Source organism: Dendrobium catenatum, unplaced genomic scaffold, assembly GCF_001605985.2.
Source record: "Dendrobium catenatum unplaced genomic scaffold, ASM160598v2 fragScaff_scaffold_932, whole genome shotgun sequence".
Lineage (NCBI taxonomy): Eukaryota > Viridiplantae > Streptophyta > Magnoliopsida > Asparagales > Orchidaceae > Dendrobium > Dendrobium catenatum.
Window position 1 is genome coordinate 220,986 of NW_021319394.1, and position 20,235 is coordinate 241,220.

Below are 20,235 nucleotides of genomic sequence, written 5' to 3' on the forward strand. Positions count from 1 at the left end.
TGTCTTTGCATCGCATATTGCTTTCTTAGAATCCTTACGAGCCACTTTATATAATTCCCAATTATCAGAATTTTTAAAATTAAATAGTGATTATTATTGAAATCATTTTGTATAATCGATGGATTAAATTTGAACAACGTGATACTCTGAAACTACATTGGCCATATCTAAATAGTGAAGGGAATATTTTGGGATTTTTCAATTAAATTTAGATATGGGATTTTTCAATTAAATTTAGATATGGGATTTTTCAATTAAATTTAGATATGGGATTTTTCAATTAAATTTAGATATGGGATTTTTCAATTAAATTTAGATATGGGATTTTTCAATTAAATTTAGATATGGGATTTTTCAATTAAATTTAGATATGGGATTTTTCAATTAAATTTAGATATGGGATTTTTCAATTAAATTTAGATATGACAAAACAACTAACTGATGCAAAACATTCAACATAAATAATGAGAAAATAATCAAAATAGTTCATTGACTCTTTATAAAGGACTAAAATGGTCTCCAATTATATTAAGGATCATTTTGATCACTCAACTACTTAAAGAGGAATCATGGGACTATTTTGGTTCCTTTTAAAAGGCCTAAGGAACAAAAATGATCCTTGAATATAATTGGGAACCATTTTAGTCCTTCATAAAGAGACCAAGGACTATTTTGGTCCTTTTTCTCATAAATAATTGTGGAAACCATCCAATTGCAACTTAGGTGCATCCCCAATAATATGGTAACCAGTGGAATACATCTCGATTGGATGATCCCAACAAAAGGATTTCTTACTTTCTATGTTGAAAGATAAAAAGTGCTTGCTTTCTAAAAATGAAGGGTTTGAAACTTTAGTAGGGAATTTATTGCAGGTAGAATGAGGAAAGCATACATATAAAACTATAACTGTGAGAGATGACCTTTTGAAGGTGCCAGAGATTTTTGCACCAAATACATCAATGGCCGCATAACGAAAGGTAGTTTTTCTAAATGTTGATATTTTTTCTACATAATCAATCATCTGAAAGTGGTGATGCAAAGTGATTAGTCAGTAGACAAATAATTTGTTATGAAAAGGGAGAATCACGGTACAAAGGAACTAATATAAATAGGTTAAAAGAACATAAAAAACTCAAAAAGTCACCATTTTTCTTTCTTCTTTATTGCCAGGAAGAAGAGCCTTGAAAGCTTGGCGAAATGGATTATCATCAAAGCCTGGCAATGTGGTTTTAAGCATTGCAATAACTGCCTTTATTACCTGTAAAAAAAAGGCAAAACAACCAACTCTCCTCGGTGACCATGGTGCATCCAAGAATATAAAAAGGGTAGCTAATGCTATTTAACAAACATAAACTAGCATTATAGAGAATTGACAAGTTCAATTAGATTGAAGAAAGAAAATAATCAGGAAGTAGCTTGAAGAAAAAATAATTAGGCTTATATTAAAAACAAAAATTTAGGCCCAAATGTAATACAAAAATATAAAAGGAAAGATATCACATTTCATTTATAAGTTGTGCACTGAAAAAGGTAAACTTAGGAAGCAAAGATATCACATCTCATTTATAAAATGAGCCCACATCTAAAGAACAGGACACAAAATTCTGCATCTACATCTGTGAAGAATAAAAAAATAATTGAAAACTTTTACTTGTGCTATCCAACTGCTAGGAATTCATAGATTCAGATATAAAAACTAGTACAGATACCATCTTCCGGATTATTTTGACACGCATATATTTTGGGTAGCAATCCGCAATGCAGAGTTTTAAAAAAAAAAATATGCAGGAAAACAACTACAAGACCTGAACGAATCAGCAATAAATAAGAATGAAAAGTACCCAAATCTCACAACATCTATGTAGCATTGTAGCTTGACCTTAACGAATCAGCAATAAATAAGAATGAAAAGTACCCAAATCTCACAACATCTATGTAGCATTGTAGCTAATTGAGATGTATGAGAATTATCCTGTACAGTAATTGCGATTTATAAGAATTATCCTGTCCAGTATAAGCAGTATAAGCAATAAAACTGATGCAGTCAAAAAATTATGTAATCTTTTATGTTTGCATTGTTTTTTTTTTTTTATTTATTTACCCTATGATGGGAGACAACCAATGATCTTGCTAGGTTGGTGCTCTTAGAAATGTCTTTCCCTTTCCTTCACTTTGTCCCTTCAATTTCTGTGTTGTTGTGTGTTGCTTCTGTTGTTGTCTGTTACCCCCTCTTGCACGGTTTTCTTTGTTGTGTGTTGCTTCGGTTTTCCCCTATCATGTTGTCTATTTCCCTCCCTTTTCACAGTTTGGCAGCTGTTGGTTTTACGCTAGTTTCCTAGGCAAATTTTGATTCTCTGGTTACTTTTATGGTTGTTTGGTTCCCCATGCTATCTGTTCCCCTCCTTTTGCTATTTCCTATGATATGTTGGCTCTTATTGGTTGCTTCAGGGCAGCACATTTATGGGGTTGTTGGATTATTTTTTCCCCTATATATGGGGGTTGTTTTCTGCTGATTGTGGGAGATTTTTGGTGAAGTGTTTACATACAAATATGCGGGTTTTTAGCTTGCGAGCTAGTCTCCTATTCCCTTCTCCTCTTATACTTCATCTTGGACTTCTTCCTCTTCTTCTATTTCCACGGTAACCATCCAACTGTATCCTTCTTCTCTTGTGAACTTTAAGGTGTTTGCTTCCACGTTTTGGTTTGGTATTTGCTAGTGAAGGGTGGACTTGTGCCAGATTGATTCAGTGGTGGATTCCGGGTTAGATCTTTCTTTGAGCACCTATCCTATATTTTAAAAGCTTTGCAGGTGAGGTGACAACTTGTTGGTTATTCTGAGGGTAGCTTTATCTTACCTTTTTTTTAATTTGTTTTTCCCTTCGAATTTCGTAGCAGTTTTCTAAATAGACTTGTTTCTTGTCTATGTTTTATTTCGTGGATGTTTATGAGTTATTGAAAGGAAGAATTCCCTATTTGCTTTCCTAAATGTTCTCCATAAAATTTTTAGAAACTTAGGTCGCATCAAAAACATAACCATAAGGGAAGCACAAGTTCAAAAAAGATCAGTTTAAGATGTGTATAAAAAGATAAGCAAAGCAAACCCACATGAGCAAAAAAATGTTTTCAGGTATTTGAGGAACCAGACAAGCATTTTCTAAAGCAACCTATTTAAACTTTATTCTAGACATAGATCTGAGATTATATGATAAACGATTAACTAAAAGTCTAAAACTATAGCATTGTGAAAAGCCATCAGGCAATTCTAGCACAATGGTTTAGCCATAAAATAAGGAAACCAAAGGGCAAGACCAATATGATTTAAAACAAAATAGAACATGCAGTTTAGGCAAATAACAATAAAATAAGGCAATCATAATTTTTCAAGCCAATTAAGCTAAACAGATGCCTGCCATGTATATCACCAAATTCAATGAATTAATGCGTGCATGAATGAGATGACCTTTGCAACAAAAACTCATGCAGCATTTTGTAACACTTGAAAAGATGCTTTACTCAACATTATGATAATGATGCGACTTGCAGCGAACTCCCATGACTTCACACAATTTTGCTTGAACATCCATAATAACAAAATGAAAAAAAGAAGATATAAAAAACCTTTTTCCTGTAGAAAGCAACACCGTGGACATTAAAGGGTATCTTTCTGCTCCGGAAGGAGATCTGGAATGCTCTACCAGAGATCTACATGGTGCAAAGTTTAAAAATAAGTTTAGCAAAGTATTTTTCGGCAGATTATCAATAACTCTGAGCTTTCACCTGTCTGCGATATAGGACTGCAATATTGCCCAAAGACTTCTTAGAAGTTGAACCATCGGATGTAATTTCTAATATTTTATCCAAAACAAACGAACATTGTGCTTCTTCATTATGACACTCCTTAATTGTTATCTGAACCTAGTGAAGGATTCAATTATTAAATAATCAACAAGATATTTGATTAATAAAAAACAAAAAAAAATCTCCAATTCCATTCTAGGGAGCAAGGATACTAAAGAGCCAATAGAATTATCGGTTTCAACTTGCTTATGCTGCCCTCGCTTGACATTGTGATGGATAACACAACATGCAGCCTCAACAATACGACGTGTAGAGCGGTAATTTTTAATCAACTTTATCTGCAATAATCAACAAAAAATCTTTAAGTTTTCATGCCAGCTATAGCATAGCCAAAAATCATTATCAGATTCTAGTAAAGCACAAGTTGGCGGACATCCAAGTCTATGAAGCAGATTACAAACCTCTTTGTGAGTTGGAAAATCTCTACGAAATGAATCAAATCCATTGACATCAGCTCCATTGAAACTGAATATAGACTAGAATAAGAAAAAGCATTCAAACTATTTTAAATCTCCAACAATTTAAAACAGACATTAAAACAAAGACAAGACTATTTAGCTCATTAGTATGAAGAAAAAGCCATAAGCTCTCTAATAAATTAATCATATGAAATTAAATTGGAATAGGTCAACCTGATCTTCATCACCAACAATTGTAACATGGTTATGGGATGCTAAAATCCTTAAAAGAAAATACTGCATAGAACTAGTGTCCTGAAATTCATCGACTACAATTGCCTTCCATGTATCCTGACACTCTTTACGAACTGCAAGTTAATAAGCACAGATTAGTAAACAAACGACTAGTAATGCATTGAATGAGTAATTCTGTACAAACCTTCACGAAAATCAGACAGCAGCTTTACAGAGGAATTAATAAAGTCATGGTAATCCAATGCATTACATGATCTAAGTATGTCATTGTATTTCTCAAGAATCACAGCCTAATCAGATATAAAGGAAAAAAAAATCAAACAAAGGGCTAATAGAATGTAACTTATAGTAATGGTTTTGCATAAAATGCAAGAAATTAAATGGAAAGACTGGCATAAAGGAATAAGAGCAAAAGACACTCACTCCATTTCTTTGACCCATCTTTTTCAAGTCTTCAGGAGTCTTTCCAGATGTCTTAGCCTGAAAATCAGCAATCCAATTATTATGTTATAGCCAAAACCATCTAATACGACTATGTAAGAATCAAAAATTGAGGCGTGGCAGATGCCACAAAATGTACAGCCCATTGTTCAAATTCATTTGAATAAATTCCTCTTTTCACCCATCACAACTTCCTCCACGTAGAACCCCAATGCAGCCAGAAAGGGAAGATAACTTTTAAACTCCTTTGGAACTGGCAGCCAACTTGCATCTAACAAGCTTCAAACATGTTCATCTTCATCTTAAGAGCATCAAAATTAAGCAAATTGTTGCAGCATAATAGAATACTGCTCATGCATGCACGAAATGTAGACAAGTCAAATCTTAACTGACATGCATGAAAAACCAACCTACAGACACTTGTACAGCTATATTATTTGTTACTAGCGCACAATAGAAACAAAAAATGCAACACTGCAAAAATGCGAGGGATGATTAGTTTGGCTTACGGTAATTAAAATTAAAAAGAATGGATGTCTCATGAGTATAAATATCCATAGATAAGAAAGTCCTAGTATAATTGATGGCAATCCTTCAATCAAGATGCATGTACATCAACATCAATACCATTGACTCTTGTTAGGTTTTATTAGTTGAAATAATTATGAAACATTTAATTAATGTGTTTAGATTACTTTCATGTACTTTCTTTAAATTGTTTAGCATCTCAATTATTTAGTGCTTATTTTAAAAAGTATCATTTTGGTAATTGGTTTAAGAAGCCTTTTCTTATTAAAAAAATAACCCTATAATTTATTATTATTGTCTGAATGATTAATATTTTATCCTATACGAGCACCCATCCCCTCTAGATCTTACTCCTTAACCGAATCCTCTGTTCTCTACCATACTCGATTCACTGTCTTCTAACCTCAAACCTTTCGAGCTCCCTCTATTGCAATCTCTATCCCATTTTTCCCTTCTCTTGCAACAATTTTCTCTCCTTTTCTCTCTCTATTGGATCCTCTCTCTCACTTTTATTCTCCTCTTTATACTTCCATCCCACCATCTATCCCTCTCTCTCTCTTAACCCACTTCCTCACCATTTATTCAATTCACTTCCTTCTACAATTAATTGTACTCTCAACAAGAAATCAAGGCCATTGAATTCCCAAGCCAATATTGCATGTCAATAATCCAAATTGACAAGCACAAATATAGTACGAAGCTTTTGAAAATCCAAAAAAAACCAAAAATTACTCTTTAGGACAACTTATTAAGATAACCAATTGATGAAAAGAAAGGGACAATAATCATCATCATCATCAACCTTATCCCAACTATCTAGGAAAGGCTTTATGATTTTTATTTTTCAATCATTTTGTTGGCAGATGTCTAAGGAGTTAAACCTATTCTTCAAAAATTATTTTGAACCCATACACATATTACCTAAGGTTTAAACAGCCTCTTTAATCCCTCCAACAAAAATTTCATAAACAAATTTTTGGTGTATTTTTCATCAACGTCATGCTTACACAAACCATCTAAGTCCACTTTTACCTACTTTATCGTAAAAAGATTTCAATCTAACCATTTCTTCAATATTATTTATCTCTCTAATTTTATTGCACATCAACTTAACATCCCCTACGCTCAAATTAGCTTTCAATGACTTTTTTCTTATAAACTAATCTTATAAATACAACATAATCACTCTAATTAAACCTTTAAAACATTTACCTTCAATATTTCACGAGATTCATCTATTGTATAATATTGTTGGGGCACTTCTTAATTTTAACCAACAACAACAACATCATTAAGCTTTTATCCCACTACATGGAGTCGGCTACATGAATCTTTTTTCTCCACTGAATCCAATTAAAAGTCAAATTCTCAATTAGATCTAATAAAGAAATGTCATTTCTAATATTTTCTAACCAAGCCTTTTTAGGTCTACCTCTATCGTTCTTAACATAGGTTAAATCTAATACATCTACTTTCCTAACCGAGTCATCAGAAAGATATCGTTTTATGTGACCAAACCATCTAAGGCGACTCTCTCTAATCTTATTTGCCACTGGAGCTACTCCAACATTTTCACATATATGCTCATTTCGTATCCTGACTCTAAAAGTAAAGCCACTCATCCACCTAAGCATCCTCATCTCTGTAACACTTAACTAAATATTATGCTTCTCTTTTAATGGCCAACATTATGCACCATAAAGCATTGCAGGTCTAACCACTATCTTATAAAATTTTCCCTTAAGTTTGAGTGGTACTTTTCATTCACACAACAAGTCCGATGCATTCCTCCATTTCATCCATCCAACATGAATTCTACTAATAATATCCATGTATATTTCATCATCACTCTGAGCAATAGACTCAATATATCTAAAACTTGTACTCTTATCAATGACTTGATCACTCAAAGTCACAAACCCCCCACTAGATCTATTACTACTAAAATTACACTACATGTATTCAGTTTTCGATCTACTCAAACAAAAACCTTTAGACTCTAAGGATGACCTCCATAATTCAAGTTTACCTTCAACTCCCTCTTTAGTCTTATCAAAAAGAAGAATATCGTCAGCAAAAAGCATACACCAGAGAGCATCCTCTTGCAAATCTCCCGTAAGAACATTCTTGACTAAAGCAAAAAAGATAATGGGCTTAAGGCCATTCCTTGATGTAATCCAACTGAAATTGGAAAATACTTGGTCAAACTACCTTGTGTTTGAACACAAGTAACAGCTCCAGCATACATATATCTAATGACTTAAATATAAGCATTTTTATACCTTTCTTTTTTAAACTCTCCATAGCACTTCTCTTGGAACTTTATCATAAGCTTTCTCTAAATCAATAAACATGACATGAAGATCATCATTTTTCTCTTTATACTTCTCTATCAAACCTCTCAATAAATGTATGGCTTCCATAGTAGACCTACCCGGCATGAATCCAAATTGATTTTGAGAAACATTAGTATCACGTCGTAACCTATGCTCCAATACCTAGTATACGCTTGTCTTCGTTGTTTTAACTTTCAGCTCATTTCAACAAAAGAATCAACAATTAGAACTATTTCATATGCAAAAAACATGCATCAAGACATCTTTTGAATATCCCTCGTATGCATCTCAATGCAAAAAAAAAAAAATCAATGTTGATCCTTAATGTAATCCTATTATAATTAAAAAAATCTTTAGCCAGGCCACAACTACTTCAAAAATAAGTATTGTTCAATCATAAATATCATGAATAACTTCCAACACATATTTCATCCTCAGTATGTACTAAATCAATTATTGTAGTACTCAATCATAAACAATCTCGACATCAAAAAAACCATTACAAGATCATTATTTACTCACTATAGTTTTCCATTTATTATATTAACAAAAACTTGTTTGCATAAGAAATTTTCCTGGCATAAAAGCAAATTGATTCTCTACAATTTTTCCTAAGCCAATATTCCATTACGCTCCCTCATAAAACTTCATTCTATGACTCAAAAAATCAATTCCTTCATAGGTAGTGCAAGCCTGAATAGTTCATTTGTTCCAAAATATTGACACCAATATGCTTATTCACCCAATCATTTGGCGATCTACTAGTCTTCAAAATTCCATCAAAAATATTTGTTAACCAACCATTGCAATATCTTATTAAACTTTTCAAATATTAATAGTTATCTCACATGGACCTAAAGCTTCACCCATATAAATCTTCTTCAGAGCTAACTCCACTTCACTTTATTAGAACAATCAATAATATATCTTATTATTTTGTCCATTATGCTTTTCTAAAATAACTTACTTTAAAAACTTATTTAATAATTTCTCAAAGTAATATTTCATCATTTGTTTGGTATTAAGATAATATCGGCACACTTCTAATGCATCTACTTGATCAAAATATTGAGCTCACATCTTTTTATATTTGCTAATCTATAAACCTCTTTTTCTCCTTCGTGCAAAATATATTGTATAAACATAAAAAAGTAGTAAACTTAACTTAGCTCGTCACCCATTCTTTTTTATCACATCACACATCACCAAGCCTCCCTATCAGTGTATGATTCATTTGTACTCTCTCCAAAAATTTCTACCAAAATTTTCTTAATGGAACTGGCCATCTAATCTAAACATATCACATTTAGTTTGATTCAACTAAAGAATTCCAATTTATCTCTTTTAACAACAAATCTTGAAAGTTTAGCCATTTCTCATATTTTAAATTACAACAATTTATTATAGGAAAATATTTCTTTTGAATGTCTTTGCAGTTTTCATATATACATCTACAATTACTATCTATGATGTTCAACTCCCATGAAATCCCCTTACAACATTTGCAAAAAGATTTTTTTCGCCTTCCAAATAAAACAAAATTTATTTGTGAATTGATGTCTCCACTTTATAAGTAATTAAGGGTTCATTTGAGATGGTTGTAGATGTTTGTAAAAGTAGCTATAAAATTGTTATAAAAAAAGCTAAATTCTTTAAAATTTGTTGTGTACGTATATTTGTTTTCTTTCCAAAAGAAGTCGGATAGTAGCATTCTAATTTTTACGACACTCTATTAGATCAAGTTATGAAAAGCTCAATCCTCCAAAAAAAAATTAAAAAACAGCAAGACAGTTATTGTCAAATAGCAAGGTGGCAGTAATCTATAAAGTAAAGACGTGAGAAGGATTCAAATTGAATCGTACATGTTATTTTTGTTTCTTAAAGTATGAATCCTCTATTACAAGATCACAACTTATCATGAAATCAAATAAAACTTACTTCATTGCATTTCTATCCCACATTGCATATCCATCATAAATCCCCTCATATCCCATCCTGCTAGAGTCTAAAATTTCAAAATTTTCATTAGCAATCATCCTCATTACATAAGAAATGACCATATATATAGGTCTCAAAATGACAAAGGAAACGAAAGACTAAAATGCCCCTTGGGCTACAATAGAGACCAGGTACCCATAAGGGCAAAAACGGAAAACTGAAAGAAATAAAATAAATTATTACATAAAAAGACTCGAAATAAAACTCCTGATCGAGGTCGTTGATCTCCGGCGTCTCCGATGGTACACGTGTCAAAATCGCTGACGATGTCCTCATCAAAGACAGTTATTGTCAAATAGCAAGGTGGCAGTAATCTATTAAGTAAAGACGTGAGAAGGATTCAAATTGAATCGTACATGTTATTTTTGTTTCTTAAAGTATGAATCCTCTATTACAAGATCACAAGTTATCATGAAATCAAATAAAACTTACTTCATAGCATTTCTATCCCACATTGCATATCCATCATAAATCCCCTCATATCCCATCCTGTTAGAGTCTATATATCCATTTAGGTTATCTTCAGTAAACATTATTTCTTCCTTGGGCATATGTTGTAGTAGTTATTTTTATCTCATCTATAAATTAATTTTTCAAACTATTAAACAATACAATGAGTAGCAAAAGCACTAACCATATTTATAATGTCCACGCCCATAATAGCAATCACCCAGTCACTAATTTTATTCATCGCAATAATTTTATCTTTCAACTCTCAATCCCACTTCTTTTGTTAACTTTTACCAATATTTAATAACTTATAACCACCTTTCATGTCCACGAGTAAATAAAAACTCAATAGTGAAATTTCTTTTGATGATCAAGATAAATCTTTCAAAAGAAAAAACAAGAGAAATTAAAGTGTTCAGTGAATTAGTGCATCATCAAATAATTAGTTCTCCATATGTACACATAAAGACAAAAGGTGGATACAATAGTAGTACCTGTATCACAAATTTTAGCCATTTTTTTGAATTTGCTTTCAGAGAGCGTGCAATATCACAACCATTAAGTTCTTCACAAGCTTCAATTTCTATCTCTTTCTTCTCTTCACCGTTTGTCAGTCGCAGTGCTTCTATAATGGCTCGCCTCTGTTGTCCATGTCCATAAATAAGAAATTCAGCTGTGCGCCCCAGCCTGCAATGCACAAAGGTATTATAAAAAATAACTAGGAAATGAGCTAAATTCAATACGAACTCCTACTGTTAGTTGAGATATGTATCCTTCTAAAAATCCCGGCTGGTGGAATGATAAGATGCCAAACGAGGATGGGTTAAACAAGCTAGCTGGGCAAGGCAAAAAAAAATTAAAATGAGACTTGTAACTATTACTGAGATATACTAATGAAAACTGCCGAATTTGATAACCCATTTTCATTCCCATCTATGAATTGTAAGCATCACTTTTATATACTGAAAAGCTAAGGAAACCCCTCATTTATAAAAATGATGGACCAAGTTAACCAATACCTCTGACAACATTTGATAGAATGGGTCATCTGTCAACTTCTGTATACAGAAGTTTCAGCTTACAGAGGATGGGTCATCTGTATACAGAAGTTTCATTTGTGTATAAAGATAGAAAAACCCCTTCTCATTGCTAGAAAGAAAAAGAGGATGGATCAAGTTAATCAGATACCTATAACGACTTTTGACATGATGGGCCATCTGCATAGAGAAGTGTCAACTTAAATGCTTAGATAACTAAAATAGAATTTTTTTATTTTGATGGGCTAAACTATTTTATTGAAGAGATAGGTTCTTAAATGTATCTTAATAACTGAAACCTGCAAACACTATCTCATACACTAATAATTGATAAAATGTTCATTTTGGATCATATGAAAGTTCTTTATGGAGTAATAAGGAAAACATGGATTCATAAGCCAGCAAGGATACAGCTAATGATGATAATGTATTATCATTGTTAAATAATACTAATTACAAGCCATAACACCTAATCAAGCATCATCAACAAAAGTCTTATCACAACTTGGTTCGTTTTCATTTATAACCAATTTTTCAAAATCATCTTCAACTTTCTCGTGCTCCTCAAGCTTCTCCAACTATGGAATCCTCCTTGTGTTGTTCTGCCTTGCCATTTCTGTCATTGGTTTCAATGCATGTCATTTACCCTGTGATTCCTCTTATTGTCAAAGCACATATGGATGTTGTTTCTATTGTCATTAATGCTCCTCGGTCCTTCGCTAAATCTGTGGAACGATGGATTCAAGATCACACTGGGCTTCCTCTATTTAGCACCACTTACTTTTCCATCAAGGATTAGGCCCTCCTCCATACAAACAACCCTCCATATTGTAGAGTAATGTGGCTCTTATTTTTATTAAATTTGAGATTTTTGAGCTAGTTACTTCCTTCTCCATCTTTATAGTGGGAAAGTTCTCAAAGGAAATACTTACATTTATGTCAATCTTGCATCTAACTAGAGAATTCTACTAGACTTCTAGACCCTCGCCATATTTGTTCTCACTCAAAGAAAAATGGTGCATACGCACGAATGAATCCTGCATTGCAGTCATAGGATTCCATTCTCCTTGAGGCAAATTGTAGTTAACCAAATTTTCCCTGACAATAGTATCATGATTTGTTTAGACCTGGATCCTTACTTCCCATGAGGGCGAGCCCTCGTTGTTAATTACCCTTTCTAATGCTCGTAGAAGAGAACTCTATATTAAAAATGAATTAATGTTTTAGACATACAATAGTTTTAATTTTGGTTATGGGGGTGGAGGTAGACCCGATCAAGATCTCATGGTTCCGTCATCACGGAAATATCGTAGGGTTTCAGTCTACCAACATTAACAATAATTGATTGTAGTGTCAAGAGAATCTAATTAGCAGTCATGAGTTGCCTAATCTCAGGGACCTCGAATAAACTGAAGTTGATAGATGTTATGATGTTGGGTTTAGGTTAAGACTTGCGGCTCCGCTTGGGATTTGCCCATATGTTTAGATTTAGATTAGGTATTACGGCTCCGTGTTAACTAAAGTCGGACTTACGACCTCTATTAGAAGTTGTCGGTCGGTAGGTCTTACAACTTAGCCCCATAAGTGAGATGGCCCATTAGTTTAGTGTTTAGAGTTTCAACGTTTCGCTTGGTAATTTCTCTAAATAGCCTGGTTAACAGCGGGTCTTACTGCTTTTTTTGGAAGTAGCCCAGGTTATCAGGGATGTGCTATCTATTCTGGGAAAATTTTCCCTAACACCCTAATTAAAGTATGACTTACAGCCTCTATTAGTGGTTGTCATTTAAACTTAGCTTAGCGGGGATTTAGTTTAGCGGGGCTTGTAGTAGTAGATACTTAGTTTTGTGCTTTTCACCACCTTGACACCCATATTAGTGTTTTGTTTACAGTAGTAGCTTTGCTTACTTCTTTGTTTCAACACTAATTTTGTCTAAAGTACTTTTTTTCTTTTAGCACTTTGTTTTTGCAGCTTGTTTCTACCTACCATATTATTATTGTACTTATAGTACTAATTTTGTTTACTACCCTGCACCGACTTTTGTTTACTTGTTTGGAGGTGTTCGTGTCTAGGATTTGCATAAGCTACAGCTTGCAATTGCAGGGTTTTCTAGGAGCTGGAGCTTGCCAAGAGCCTTGCTTCTGTTTACATGGGGATTTTTTTAGCTTTCTGTGTGTTTTTTGTTTTCCTTAGCCTTGGAAGTTTGTTGATTAGTTGGTGTGTGCTATACTTAGGTATGTATAGTGCAAACATTAATTTTTCTATGTTTTATTTATTTGAATCAAAAATGAATAATTTCACCTGAGTGGCTCTCCCCTCGCAGTTCTTCTACTTGTATTTTTATTTGACTTTTTTTAATTTTGTTTAATTTAAAGTTTAAATTAAAATTAACCGCTAAGCTCGTTAATCGATTTTAAATATATTTTAAAATTACTTTAAGTTTAAATTTTATTAAGTAATTAAATCTTTAATTTTATTACTCAATTAATTAAATTTAATTAGAAGATTCAATTTGATTTCTTAAATTAGTTAAATTGATTAATCAAATGTTTAAATAATTAAAAGAATTAATTTTGAATTAAATGATTAAGTTAATTAGAATTTTGAATTTATTTTAATTAGTGATTAAATTAAATTAAATTTTAAATTAATTATTCAATTAGATTTTAAATTAGGTTAGTTAATTTAAAGTTTTAAATTAGAAATTTAATTTATTGTTAAATTGAATTTTTAAATTAAATTTAAATGGATTATTTAGTTAATTTTATTTTAATTGAATTTTGTTTTGTTTAAAATTGATCAATTAATTAATTAAAATTTTTTATTGTTAATTCAAATTAATTGAAGCTCTCAGATTGCAAGTTTGATAAACTCCAAGCATAATTTCGACAACCTCTCGATGCCCCCTCCCCACGAGGGGAGGTTGGGATGACACTTGTCCTTTCAAACCCGCCACACCAAATAGGATTCGATAGTCTGGGGCTTCGGGGGACTAATCAACCCCGAAATTGATCTTTGAGTCCTCCAATTTGACGATCACAGTAATTGTTAGGATAAATTTTAAAATTCAGTGTTTTTATAGAATTTTGGTAGCCTTTCGGCACCCCTCCCTCGAGGAGAGGTTACGGAGGGCATTTGCCCTTTCAATTCTGCTGGATCAGATTAAAATCAACGATCAAGGGATTCGAGGGAAGAATCAACCTAGGAATTGATCTTTGACTCTCCAAGTTGTATTATTATTATTATTATTATTATTATTAATCAAGTTGAAAGTCCCTCTTCCACACTCACATTTCAAGAAATAGAGAGGCGGCGCATGCGGGCCAATTGAGCAAGACGAACGGGTAGAGCCAGATCGTTCATGGGCATGGATTTTGTTCGCAAAGGGAGACAAGCCTGGCTATGGGTATTGTTCGCCTGGGTGCACATGTGTGGGACAGACCAAGAAGTCTCGTTCACGTGAAAAGTCGAGAGCAGATGAATGGGATAGGTTGTTCGTTCAGCTTTGAGTACACACGAACAAGAGGCGGGCCGGAAGGTCTATTCGAGTGGGGTGTCGATGCCAGGTGGATGTGTAGCACAATGCAGAAGAGAGAGAGGTGGTCGGCTTCGGGTAGATCGCAAGCTACTAGCAAGGGCAGCAGGTCAGCCGGATGTGGATTCGTTCACACAAGCCGAAGCAGAAATCAGCTCAGGGCTCGATCGCGATAGCCAGAACGGAGACCGACTTGGGCTCGCTTGCGGCAGTCGGATAGGTGGTCGAATCGGGGTTCACTCGATTGCCAAAGAATGTAAGTTAGCGTAAGTCTCTTTTTTTCAATTTTCTATTATTTTATGCAAATTGCATAAGAAGTTGCTTCAACCACAACATTGAAAACTTAATTTTTTATTATTCGAACAATATTAAAGAGCGTAAGTTAGCGTAAGAACCAACATGCATCTGGATCGGTTATTCTTTTTTTATTATTCGAATAATATTATTATCAAATTATCAACTGAAGAAGACTGCTTCAAAGTTGACAATCCTGCTTTGTGAGTAACTTCCTAATGCATGTTGATGTGGTCTCCTCACCATGACTCATATATTTCCTATCACTAAAGTTAGGATTTCTTCTCCTTGACATCAACTACACTATTTCAACCAACTAACATGATAGCATCACAACTTTATCTTTAACAAATCTAAACAAGTAAATGTTTCTATCACTCGCCTTTTTAGATTGTTTGTGGTTAGCTATGGCTGAAATAAACGTTATTATGCCTCTAGAAATGGAGATTTGAATTGGCTACTTCTCCAACGATTATCCGTGGAGTATTGTATTTAAAAGCATTCCTTTGTATTACACCTTCTACAAAGTTTTTGTGCACAACTATTAAGATCTTCAAAGCTCACCCAGAACAAAGAAAATCATTTATTATTGATACTCAATGTCAGAAAACTAGTTTCAATTGACTTGGTTTATGAGTAAACTTTTATCTTTTTTTTTTAGTTCTCTTTTTAGTCTTATCTCATATTAGGGATAGTTTAGTGCAAAAAAGTAGAAAAACTAATTTGAACTTTATTGCTTCACTTTGTCGTACAAAGTGTGAAAGTGTTTAAAGATTTCCCCAAAAGGCTTACAATGGAAATAAATCAAAACTATTTTTTTTAAAAATGTAAAAAATCTCAAGGACTATCTGCTACAATAGAAAAAAGAGACACATGAATTGCGATCTAAAGGCATCGATCCAATGATTAGAACTCTCAATCCAGGCTCAAGGATCCCTAACAAGATTGGTTAATGTGTGGATCCTATGATCCTTCAACACTCCCTTCAAATAAAATGATACAAATCTATCATTCAATGTTTTCTTACAATATTTTTGAACGTACTTTTATAGAATCATTTAGGGAGAATGATTGCAAGTTAATTTCCTCTTAGTACATATGGAATGCAGATCAATCCACTTTCCAAATTCTCTTTTATGAAGTATTTATCCACCTCTATATATTGCATAGGATCATACTATATGAGATTACAAACAACATTGATGACAAATTTATTGTCACAGTATATATTCATCGGTCATTCCCATTTGTTTTTTTAAATCTTCCAACATAATTTGATTCACAAAAACTTGCAACGTTCTTGGGCAACGGCTCTAAATTAAGATTCAATGCTAAATCTTGAAATAGAAGGTTGTTTGTTGCTCCACCATATTATGAGATTTACTCTCAAAAATATACATATTCAATCATGGATATTCTATCTACTTCTAAACAATATCCATTAGTATATCCTTCAATTTATAAAGTATCATGCTTTGCATAGAGGATTCCTTTACCAAAACTTGATTTAAGGTATCAAAGGATTTTATATACAGCTTGAATATGAAACTAGTTTGGTTTTTCCATGAGTCAATCTTGAAGGATGTGAGATAGATCATTTTTTCAACTAATCTTTGATATTTTCTCACGTATGCACCTTTTCATTCTTCCTTTACGTCCAATTTTTTATCTAGTTCAATTGGAATTTCATAAGGTTTAAAATCAATCATTTTATTACTTTCAATAGATCACATTATATTTCTGTTAAGAATGAAATATTCCTTATTTTAATTAAGCAGCCTCCACATTTCTTTTACTTCAAACTCATAATATTTGCAGCCAAACAGCTCATAAAACATTAAATCACTTTTTGCTCATTTGTGATGTACAATATAAAATTAACTTTAAGGTATTTTAGTATTAATAAGTTGATTAAGCATGAGAATTAAATTAACTTGATTATATTTGATGGAACAAAAGTTAGTTATGGATGTGTATAAATTTTTTGTTTTTATCGCACGTGAATTAATTAGTGATGTAAAACTGAGAAAGTGGGAAGACTAACATATCCTAATTTTTGGGTTGCTTGAAAATGTTATGAGATTTTTTTATATAATTTAGAAATAATTACCTTAGTGAACTTGCCAAATATTCATCTATAAATAGGATGAAGAAACCCTAAAAATCTGAAGTTGCAATAACACCCTTTTAAGGCCCATTTGGGGTCACGGTAGCTTTTTATTAAGATGATTTTAGAGCTATTATGAGAAAAAACAAGCATTTCAAAAATACATTAGGTATTATAAATATTTTCTTTTTTTATTTTTGGAAAAAGTTGGACAATAACTTTTTCACATCTGCAATAACTTAGCATATCTAATTCTTAAAAGTAACGTCTCACTATAAAAATGTTTAAAAAGCAACAAAATAGAAAAAGCTAAAAGAATGAGTAGCATAAATATGAAAAATAAAATAGTGAGAAAGCTACCCTTGTAGTGGCGAAAATAGTGTGACATTAATTAACTCTAATATCTAGACAATCTCTAGCCATATTACTTTGTCAATGAGTCGCATCTCAATCCAAACATAAGATAATATCCAATTCTTTTAATGCCTCATGGTTGATACATGTACAGGTTAAATCCTAAGAGTGATTATTCGTTAATTAGAATTTTTAGAGTGCTTGGAAGATTTACAAGGAAACCCTAAAAGTTTCTTCACTAAAATCCCTACGAGTTTCATTTAAGATTCATGAAGCAACTTAATGGGACAAAATATCAAATCAACACATAATCATTTTAGAATTCTTATAAGTATATCTACCATTTCTTAGAAGTTATCATATGTTGCTCTAAATTTTCAACCACTTAGCTCTATTACTCAATAGGCAGTACTAAGTTTTCATGTTCTAATGTAATTGTTGCAAATATCATTAATAAATAGAATTGAATATGCTATAAAAAATATATCATACTAATCTAAGATGAATGCAACTAGATGGTGTATAGTTCTAAATATCAAAAGATATTGACTTAAAAAAACCAGTGAATAAACTACTATTTGGTTCACGAAATCATCTGACATACGTAGGCCTATAGTAACAACCAACATGGAAACAAGTAAAGTAATATGAGACATGCAAAAAGTCTCCCAATCTACAATTTTCAAAGGATTGTGAGTTTGGATGGCCATGTACAACATTATTATCCATGAATCATAACATTTAGTTGAACTTAACTCACATGCCCTTCACACAAAGCACCTTTAACCCCCAAAGTATACGTGAATCATATTAGTTTTTTATCATGAATAAAATTAGTTTTAGATTTCTTAGTTTAGTGATATAGAGAATCGTGGTTAGGGTTGTGATCACATCCACTTTTCTAGCAAAATCATGATTCTCAATACCATGAGCCAATCATAATCCTCCCTCCTTCCTTGATCCTAGCCACCACAATCCTTCTTGGTTGACTAACTTGGCATGCTATCATCCCCCTCATGCATCTTCCTTCACACTACTCCTCAATTTTTATCCCATAGATCACAAAAATCTACCACCTCCATTATTCCCATATCCTATTCAATTCCACTCAAAAGAGACTCCAATACCGCAATTCCAAGCCATGAAACACAAGGGATATTGTTGTTGCTATCCTTCTTCCGACACAAAGTCAATGCTCTCCTTAAGTAAAAAGTTTTGGTGGTGGGATCAATGCTATTGTGTTGGTATGGCCACAAATGTAACAATTATGATGATGTTCAAACCTAAAAGAAGAAAGTGTTTTAAGGGGATAATAAACTTCAAGCTCACAGGATGAGTACATTTCAGCATGTGAACGGCATAGTTGTAAGCAGAACGAATGAAATGTACTGATTGCAAGCTCCTTTGCAATTGCCTTTCCTACGACTGTTCCAATCCTATCTCTCATCTCAGATGCAGCGGCAGTTGTGAAAGTCATGGCCAGTATATTAGCAGGACAAATCCCCTGGGAAAGCACAATATGAGACTTATGTGGGAGATCATCCAATCACCAAAATATAAAGTTCGGCAGCAGAATCAGAAATAATACCTCCTTCAAAAGAGTCAGCACACGCCCAACCATGGTTGATGTCTGCCTAATAACCAAGAAATCGGAATAAGTAACAGTAATGTAATAATATTGCATTTAAAACAGTGATAAATACAGAAACCCGCCTTTCCACTTCCCGGCCCGGCTACGATCATCAATGGCACTGATATATTGCTGCAAGCTGCCTCCCTCTGAACATCATTCAGCGACTGAAAGTAATCGTGATACTTCTTTGTCATCTCATCGCATCTCACAGCTTCACTAAAACTAGAATTCCCTTCTGCTTCCATACCGACATCTCCCTCCCTCTCCGTGTTTGGCTTCTCCTTCTTCACAAAAGACAGCTGCTCACAGATAGTATCTACCTCCTCCAGAAAAGAGTCATCCAGCTCCTCGTCAAGAATGCTCGACGACGACGGAGTCGTATCCTTGCGCTGAAACGGGCAAATTCCCAAGGGCTTCACGGGAGTGGAAAACCCGTTTCGAAACCCTAATCTATTGTTGATATCTGAAAGCGGCACTCTGACGACAGGAAAGCTGCGAAGGTTTGAGCCATCCATTGCACTGCATCTAAAAAGACAGAGATATATGTGCGGCGGTTTAGGCCATGGATACAGAAGGAAAACGCAAACGAAATGCAAAGAAGCAAAAGAGGTGGAGCGAACTTAGGGAAACGAGCAGGAGAAGTAGAGTCAAGGGGCCTCTTCCGGGCTAGGAGAGCTTTGGCGGCGCGGAAGTTGCTGGTGATCCGTACTCTTTGTTCCTCAGTTATTACCGCCGCCGCCCTCTCCCGTGGCAGCGGCGGTTCATTTTCGTTAAGCATGAAAACGAGGGAGATACAAAACCCTAGAAGACGCGGCCGTCCACCGAAAGGGCATAGAGAATGAGGAAAACCATAGACGAACAGGGCGAATGAGGCATGAGAGAATCGGGATCAATCGCAGGAGCGTGGGCGGCAAACTTCAAGCAAAGAGCGGGAGTGCGGAAGAGCAAGGAAACTCGAAGCAATTGTGGCACCCGAACCGTTGTGGCTCTGCTGTTGCCGTATTCAAATAAAA

At 33.7% G+C, this 20,235-nt stretch overlaps 1 protein-coding gene across 5 annotated transcripts in view; it reads right to left on the bottom strand.

Moving 5' to 3' along the window:
• Window positions 1-20,235, bottom strand: part of LOC110102523 (ATP-dependent DNA helicase SRS2-like protein At4g25120) — a 90,390-nt gene extending 70,155 nt beyond the window's left edge. For 3 of the 5 annotated variants that reach the window (XM_028697428.1, XM_028697427.1, XM_028697426.1), the window contains exons 1-14: window positions 19,843-20,235; window positions 19,303-19,747; window positions 19,178-19,219; window positions 18,930-19,093; window positions 10,759-10,951; window positions 4,935-4,991; window positions 4,696-4,801; window positions 4,491-4,624; window positions 4,260-4,334; window positions 4,011-4,136; window positions 3,778-3,909; window positions 3,619-3,702; window positions 1,145-1,258; window positions 921-1,021 (exon numbers count right to left, since the gene is read on the bottom strand). In XM_028697428.1, coding sequence (XP_028553261.1) covers window positions 921-1,021; window positions 1,145-1,258; window positions 3,619-3,702; window positions 3,778-3,909; window positions 4,011-4,136; window positions 4,260-4,334; window positions 4,491-4,624; window positions 4,696-4,801; window positions 4,935-4,991; window positions 10,759-10,951; window positions 18,930-19,093; window positions 19,178-19,219; window positions 19,303-19,747; window positions 19,843-20,000 — 1,931 coding nt within the window. In that variant the 5' untranslated portion in view covers window positions 20,001-20,235. Of the gene's footprint in view, window positions 1-920; window positions 1,022-1,144; window positions 1,259-3,618; window positions 3,703-3,777; window positions 3,910-4,010; window positions 4,137-4,259; window positions 4,335-4,490; window positions 4,625-4,695; window positions 4,802-4,934; window positions 4,992-10,758; window positions 10,952-18,929; window positions 19,094-19,177; window positions 19,224-19,302; window positions 19,748-19,842 lie in introns of those variants that run through there. The other 2 variants (XM_028697429.1, XM_028697430.1) reach the window with 2 other exon arrangements.